Source organism: Hevea brasiliensis, chromosome 2 (assembly GCF_030052815.1).
Source record: "Hevea brasiliensis isolate MT/VB/25A 57/8 chromosome 2, ASM3005281v1, whole genome shotgun sequence".
In the NCBI taxonomy this organism is placed as follows: domain Eukaryota; kingdom Viridiplantae; phylum Streptophyta; class Magnoliopsida; order Malpighiales; family Euphorbiaceae; genus Hevea; species Hevea brasiliensis.
In genome coordinates, this window is record NC_079494.1 from 1,915,371 (window position 1) to 1,924,507 (window position 9,137).

Consider the following 9,137-nt stretch of genomic DNA (forward strand, 5'->3'; position numbering starts at 1 on the left):
TTTAAGGTTTAAAAAATAAAACTACATATAACTATGTTTTTCAGATAATAGAGATTGAATAAAATTCAAAATAATGCTTAAAATGATTAAAGAGACTAAAAAGTAAAGGAGATAATAATATAAAAACTAACTAATATTTAAAAAAAAAAAGAGAATTAAATAATTAATTTTATTAAAATTGAAGAACTAAATAATATTTTTTAATAATAATAATAATAATAAAACAGATGCGCACTTGATTTACGAAAAATAATTCCATTCTCTTATTAAATTAGACCATCAAAATTCATAATGTTATCAAACAATAACCTTATAATTTAATCACTATCTGAGTTATACTCCTCAACTGATCCATGTTTCACTTACTATATGCTCAAATTCATATGAGAATGGGCTTATCAATTATTAGATTAAATATTTATATTTAGATCTATATATTTTATATACACATTTTAATTAATTCTGCATATATCTCGATACGAATATAAATCGAACGATTATTAAACTCATTCTTATGTAAGCTTGAAATTATATTAAACTCATTTTCATATGAGTTCGAAATTATATTACATCCACCCTTACCAAAAACCATAGCAATAGTGAATTCCTTCTTTATAAAAAACCATGAAAAGGCTTGAGAGATAAGCCTAATTTCTTATATTTCTACTTTCTATGTCTTTATTTTTATTTTCTAAGTATGACAATATGTAAATAAATTTTGTCAATCAATTAATTCAAAGCTGATCACATATTACAATTGATACAAATTTAAAAATTTATTTGATTATTAAAAAAGTTAAAATTTTTTATTAATTTAAAAAAAAATCATTTATAATATTCAAGATTATTTTTAATAATTATGCCTGTTTTGAAATAATTGAGTTGTAAATGATTCAATAATATTTTCAAAAAAAATCCTACATATTATTTCATAATTATCTTATGATTCCATTGCAAAACTGGTCTAAATTGACTAGAGGTGATGGAATCCCTTTATATAGAGTTACTTGGATATTACCATTGCACATTATGCAATAAAAATTTTTATTATAAATATTTAAATTTAAATTCTTGTTAATCATATGAAAATTATGATTTTTTTTAAATAAAAAATATAAAAAAAGTTCACACCTTTACTATAAATAAAACAAAAAAAATATTTGAGAAACCTCTTATCTTTTCTTAGAGCGTTTAAGAAATGAGATTATGACCCTATTCCGTAATAACTTTTACGGTAATATTTAGTGTTTTGACTAAAGTCAAAATACTATCTCTTTTATTTATATTATTTGATAGCATAATGTTTATATTAGTGTTTAGAGGTTAAGCGAGGTTCATAAAAAACTATTTTCCCTAATTTTTAGAGTTTGAGAAAGCGTTTTAATTATGGTCAATAAGATTATATAACTATTTTTGTATTTAATAGCTAATATAATAATTATTTTTATCGAACAATTCTACTTCAATAGCTATATAAATAACTAATCACTAACCGTTAATATTTAATAACTAATAGCTAATAACTATTAAAATAACTACCAGCTGCTAGAACAATTAATATTATAAAACAATACCTATAACTTTTGAAAATTATTGGTGAGGGTATAATTTTTATTGTTTCTTCAAGAAATTACTTTTCAATTTTACCTGAATTGAAGATGAAAATCGTGGTAAGAATATTGTAAATGGTATTTTGTATTAAGTATTGATGGTGATAATTAATGATTAATTTTTAAAAGAGATATTATAAGAATTGATATATTTATAATTATTTAAATTAAAAATATATAAAAATAAAACTTTTTAATTTAATAATTATATAATTACATAAAAATATTTAATATAATCAATAAGCTTTAACTCATTAATATTAAGTGATCTCAAAACTGTAAGATTTCAAATTCGAATTTCAATCAAATCCAATTAGGAAAAGAAAATCCAGCCTTTCCACTGCAAATAAAGAGAAATATATAGTAGACAATGAGGGTGGGTTAATGGATTTAGCTAGTATTTCATCTGCCTCATTAACGGGTCCCCCTTTGCCCACCACATGCATTGCAAAGAAATCAAAAGGTGAAGCAGCTGCTCTATGGTAGGGGTGGCAATTCAGGTTGATGGATCATTTTCATGTTTTGTCAACGGCACGAATATGATTAAGGTTAACAAGAACACGACATAATTAATAAATCGTGTCAAAAATTTAAATACGAACACGACCTTTCTATTATACCGGTTACATGACACGACAAGATTAATATTAAATTGTATTAGGTGTATTCAACACGACACGATCCATTTAACACGAAATAATCCATTTAACACGGTTTGACACTACTTAACCCATTTAACACGCTATATAAGTAGGTTCATGAGTCATAATGGGCCAATGAGTTAATAGGTCACAGGTTAACACGTTACACGAATATTAAATCGTATCATAAACGTGTCAAGTCGGATTAGCGGGTTAATCCGTGACACGACACGATTATAATCGTGTCATAAATAGGTCGACACGAATAAGTCTAAACAAAACTCTATATTTTCGTATCGTATTCGCGAATCGTGTCCAAAATTGCCACCCTACTTTACGGAGAATCAATCAAAATATCAATTTAATTTAAAATTAAAATTGATAAAACTTAAATTACTTAGAATTAACTCTGAAATGTTTTTTAGAGGCTCTAATATCATTTAACACTTTGTGTGGATTGAGTGAAGGAAAATTTAATAAAATAAGGTATGGTAAGATAAAGTATGACAAAATAATGTAATAATTTATTTTATATTTGAGAGGAAGATAAAAAAAAAGTAAAGTAAATGAAGATTTAATAACATGATTTTTTTTTAAGGGAAGCTATTGAAGAGTAATATTAAATATGAATATTATAAATATATTATTTTTTTTATAAAATAATTAACATAAAAATAAGAAATGGGTAATTTTAAATTTTTAGAAATTAAAGAAAAATAATACAAAAATATAAAAACCTTAACTCTCTCAACCCACTAAATCGGTGAATTGAAAAATGAAAGGATTTGGGAGGTTTCCAACCCCCTAAATAACCATAAAAAATATTTCTCTTATATACCCTCGTCTCAAACAGCATAAATATCTCCTAAAACCTTACCTTATTTTATTTTACTCTCCAAAATTTCCTCATCTAAACAATCTGTAAGAAATTAGATTCTTCCAAAAAGTAATTCAAAGAGAAGAGTGTTCAGTGCCTTACAGTTTTAATTTTCATCTTTTTAAATTTTAAATTAAAATTACTAATTAATGGCTGATTTCAATATAATTTAAGTCTTTCGCCAAAGTCAACTCCATATATTATAAAAATATTAAACTAAACATCCAAATTGCCTATTTCTTAACCACCAAAATGGTTTGGGTTTCATTTGTGGCTTACATTACGTCTCCCATTAATGTCATGGCCATTAATTTATAGACAGGACTACTATAAATTTTATTTTATATAAAAATAAGTCTAATAATTTTAAAATTAAATATTTATATTTAAATTATATATTTATTATTTTAAAATTATCTCGATAATAATTTTTGAAAATACGAGAATAAATCATAACTTTTGAAGAATGTCGATCAATTTTTGCGGCCATTAACGGGCCGAAATCATAATGAAGCAGTGAACGGCATCATCGGGGTTGGCCTTAGGGTAAATTTTATACTATAATTTTTTTTACTGTACTTTATAAATTTAATAGAAAATTATTATTTTATATTTTATTAAAAGATAAAATACTCTCAATAAGTATATTCTCTATTCACAAATATAGAACACTCGACTTCACTTAAAGAGAAATATTCTCCATAATTTAAAAAAAAATTTATTTTTTTATGAATGTATTAATTTAAAATTAATATCTATATTAAATTTAAAATTTTATTTATTGAATATCATTAATTAAATAATATAAATTATAAATTTATCATAATTTTTGTAAATACCCTACAATGTCATCCCTAATTAATGCTACCAAACCAAATAAGGTAGAAATTAAAGTCATAATTGATGAAATTGGAAAGATAAAACTAAGGACCATTAATTCAATTGCAAATCCAGGTTGTTCAATTCCTCACCAGCATGGTTTGGCAAAGTTTAGGTTCATATTGAATTGCCCAAAAAGTACAAAATTAATTGAATAATTGAAAAAAATAGTTAAAATTAATAAAAGGTAAATTAGAGGACGTCTTAAATGTAGTGGTAGGGTATATAAATTTTAATTTGACATATAAAATGCTTTGATATTTAATTTTAATAACATAAAATCTCTGATAACTTTAAGTGGCTTCCATTATTCATTAAATTGAGAATAATGTAATTTGAATTGTTAAAAACTGTTCATAAATAGAATTAATAAAAAAAATATAAATTTTTAATATGATAAGAGTGTTATAGTAAAAATAAATTAAAAATTGACTGTTAATATTACAAAAAATTTTATATTATTTAAATTAAAAATTAAAATATTTTACATACCAAATTATTATACATTTAAGTAGAAATTTTAGTATAGAATCAATTTGTTATATAATTAAGTCACAATAAATATGATAAAATACAAAATAAATGAAATTCATTTATTTATATCTTATAATCAACTAGTCTAAACAAGTTTATCACATTTTAAATCAAAACGACGAAAGGGAAGAAAAAGAAGACGGAGGAGAAGAACGACTGACATGGCAGCCTTATTCATTGTTTTGTCTGTGCACCCCAGTTCAAAAAAAATGTTGGTGGTGATCCCAAACTTCCTCTACTTACTACAGCGACGCTAGAAATTAACAAATTCACAACCAAACACCCATCCATTGATTGATTATGGCTTTTATTTACATCAAAGATCCAAAAGCCAACCAACCAACCAACCTTCTTTACCTGTTACACGCTACTAGATATTAGTTATAACCCAATATAGTATTTTTACTTCACCGGAGACGTAAAAGTCGCCGGAGATCGTCTGTTGCTCCGAAGTCAATCCCGGCTGCTTCTGCAGTGCAACTGAGTTTTGGCCTGATAGGAAACTTTGGCAACGGTAAGCTGCTTGGGTGTGGAGATAGCACCGAACCTGAAAAAATCTCCAAACCACTATCTGATATTAATGAAGGCGATAGTAATGATGATAAAACCTTAGAAACATCTTTTGGTAGATCGTTGGGGTCGGGTCCTAATGGTACAGTCGACGCAATGATAAAAGACTTGGCCGATACTGGAACTTCATCACTTGTTTTCGAATAATCTTGTCTGGGCTCTTCTCTTCTGGCGATGGGCTGTTTAGATTTCTTAGGCGTGAGAGACTGATCTCTGGTTCGATTTGTTTTTCTAGAATTAGGTTGGCAAAATACGTCTCGGGTTCGAGAAGGAGGGAAAGAGTTGTGAGGTCTGGAGACTGGAAGAGGAAGGAGAGGTGGCTGGGATTGCCTTTGAATCTGATGATGTGGATAGAGAACTGAGAATGAAGGAGGAGGGTAGGACAAGGAGAGAGAAGCAGGAGGAGCAAGCAAGAGACAACCTCTATGGATGTTGTTGTTTGTGGGAGCCAAGTTTTCACTGGATCTTGATACGAGACCTCTAGTGTTTTTCTTTGATTGGTTTCTGATTTGTTTGTGAGAAGAGACTGATTGATCAGCAGAAGAGGACGGTGCAAAAATTGCCTCCATAACTTATCACTTTGTACATCAAAAACAACAAAAACCTACACAAACAAGAGAAAATTACAATACAGATTACAGAAAGGCGATGATCTTGAAAAATAGCACGATCAACAGCCCTGGAACTTCCTTTACAAAAGAACAGAAGCAAAATCCTTAAACATTTTCTCTATAAAGTTGCAAAAAATTCAACAATGATGAAGAAAAAACATTAACGAGAGAGATCTCTAAAACATAAAGAGAGAGATTAGGCTCTCTCATATGGAAGAAAATTATAAACCAGATCTCACGAACGACCCCCAGATCCTAAAATCCCTACTTCTGTGAGGATCTGAATTTGATATTTCAGCCTGTATATTTCAAGACTGTATCAACTGGGTCTGGGTACCTCTTTTTATAGAAGAAGAGCCGCAACGGCTACTTCATTTTTTATAATTTTGTAATTTTTTTTTCTTTAATGAAAATGTCCTAACTACTCCTAATTTACCGACAACCGTTGCGATCGGCTACCCCTTAGACTAAGGGCCTTAATCCAAAGACCGGGACACTGTAGGGCGGCAACCGCCTACCCAATGATGACCGTTGGATTTTATTTTTGAAATAGCCGTTGAGAACATTGTGACCATTGATCAGTCCCTCCGGTTCTTAGAAGCGTATCCCGTGAGATAAGGACTTGAAGAATCCTGGCCATACACGTATCAAAAGCCGTGGGCTCCACAGTATTTGGTTAAAATTTAAAAAAGGAAAGGAGTTGTTTTAGCGTGAGTGACCTCATGTGAGGGGAATAAGCGAGAGCAACGCAATGGAGTAAATTACACAGCATCGCACAGGCTCATGGTATTTCTTACACGTGGCAGCACATCAACCATTGCTATATTTTGTCTTCGTAGATTTTCTGCTGCATTATTGGTGGGTCCCACATTTGTCATTAAATATGAGATTGAAGTATGCATATCATTTGATGTCGCCATTTGCATTCGCAATAATACACTAAGCTTCTAATGTTATAAAAATAATATATTTTTATATTATTTTATTTTCTTTTTTAATTAAATTAAATTGAATAAATTTACTAACAAATAAAATGAAATTTCAAATTAAATAAATTCCATTAATTTATTTTATTTAAATTGAAGTTTGCTGGTTCTAAATAAAAAATTTTCAGTTAAAAAAAAGAAATGAAAAGGACAATTGATTTTATTTTTCTGCGGAGACAGACGGAGAGGGGTCTCAGCCCACCGAAAGAAATTTGTTTTATAGCGGAAAAAAACCTGCTGGTGGAGTCAATTCCTAAGCAGCTTTCGACAAGCTCAAAACAAGACCCTTCCTGCATAAGCCCCAATCAACAGCTTTTCCAGCTGAGCAGATCTGGACTACGCAGAGATTATACTGAAATGATCATTTATAATATCATTTATTATTGAGCTATCAGGTCAATTGGATTAATAATTAAATTAAAATTATTTTAAAGAAATAAAAAAAAATTTTAAATTTGAGATTTTATTATTACGTCAGTAATTGCAACTTGTGCACCGTCCAATTTCATTAAAGCTTAGATTCGTCGTCGAAGCAAGGGAAAGATGTTGCTACTGAAAGATAAACAGGTCAAATTATAGATTAACACGTAATCAACATTGGGTTTATGTGATTTAATTAAAGAAGAAAGGTTGCTCAAAGCAAAGCATATTTGATTAAACAAAGAAATAAAGTTAAAAAATTAAAAATTTAAAGATCATGAATCACATAAAAGAGGCAATCGACTTCATCAATTGTAAAAAGGGGAAAGGCCTATTTGAATTTTGTTTGGTGATTTATTATAATACTATGATGATAAATATTGTGGGAAAAAATTACGTTTTTTATATTTATGTTTATATTTATTATCTACATATTTTATATTAAATTTTATTTATCTTTTTATATTTTTTTATAAAAATACATAAAAACTCTCCAAATTAAATTATTAAAATGGGATTTATTAGGAGTGAGTATTATTTGATTTGAACTGAATAAATTAAATAGAATTGTATTAATTTAGTAATTCAGTTTGATTTTTAAGATAATTTGATTCGGTTCGATTTTACATTTTAAAAATTTCAATTTTTTTGATTTGCTTTGATTTTAAAAAGAAAAATTAATTGAATCGAACCGAATTAAATATTTTATTAATTTTTAAATTAATTTATTTTTATAGAAAATTCATGAATTATATATAATTATATATATAAATTATTTAATTTTATTAATTAATAATTATTAAATTTAAATTAAAGTTAAAATCAAATTAAATATCTTTAAAATTAAATTTAAATTAAAAAATATTTAAACTCAAAAACTAATGGGTTTGAGCCTTCAAATTTCATTGTCGTCCCTCTTCTGTCACTATAAATGTCATTGCCTGAAAGCTGGGTGGGAAATGTGGCCTGTGGAAGTTTCGTGGGGTTGTGTTTGTCATCAATTGAAGGGGACCTCTATGACGCTCCATTGTCTCTCAAAGCTGAAAATGATGTTCATTCCAAATGTCACCACAACAATGAACAATCCCTTTATCATCAATCTCGTACCTTTTTTTGGCGTTTAAAAGGCGGCTTCTTATTGCTTTCTAATTAATTGACGTCTTTAATACATGTTATAGTTGTTAGCTTCGATGGAATGTGTGTGGGTGGAGCACAGAGATTCTTCATGCAAGCATGTGCTTAACTGATGGCAGAGGGCCGAAAGGAGGTAATGATGGTGCCAGCAGAACAGGAGTGGGGCTGCCATGTAGGGATGAACATTTAATGATTTTAATTGAAAATTTCAGTTTTCATTTTGATTATTTAGGTTAATCAAATCGATTTACAATTTTAGAGAAATTTGATTTAGTTAATTCAATTAAAAAATTGAATTAATCAATTAAATAAAAAGTAAATATAAATATTTCTTTTTTATCAATTTTCTTTTTTCAAACTTTACTTTTCATCACGTCCCTCATATTGCTTCATTGAATTGATAAATCCTAAGACAGCATCTCTCTCTAGTGGTAGAGAGGAAGTTTTCTCTTCAATTTTCTCTCATCCTTAAGGTTTTCGGCTTCTTTTCCTGTCGTTGACCTAACAGCTTCCCTTGCCCCTTGAGATTGGGTCCTCATCCCGTGATTCTGGAAGTGGGTCTCCCTCCCCTCCTCCGGGCAGGGTTATTTTATTGACAAATAAGGATGTTGTTTTTACTGCAGATCATATATTAATCAACGGAGAGGATCTTAGGAGATTTGCATGTCTAAAGCTCAGTAACGAAGCTAGAATTTTAGCTCTCTGAATTCAATTAAAATATATAATTTATTAATAAATTACTTATTTAAATATTAATCGAAAGAATAGATTAACTAATGTTGATAATTATTTTATAACTATAAAATAAAAATATTTACTAAATATAATAATAAAAATAAATGATTTAATTTTGTTTTAAAAGTTGATTTGTTAAA

At 28.1% G+C, this 9,137-nt stretch overlaps 1 protein-coding gene across 1 annotated transcript; it reads right to left on the minus strand.

Moving 5' to 3' along the window:
- Positions 1-4,948: 4,948 nt before the first annotated feature.
- Positions 4,949-5,680, minus strand: LOC110673796 (uncharacterized). The gene has a single exon (XM_021836996.2). It carries the CDS (start codon positions 5,678-5,680, stop codon positions 4,949-4,951), a length of 732 nt encoding a protein of 243 aa, XP_021692688.2.
- Between the last annotated feature and the right edge of the window lie 3,457 nt (positions 5,681-9,137).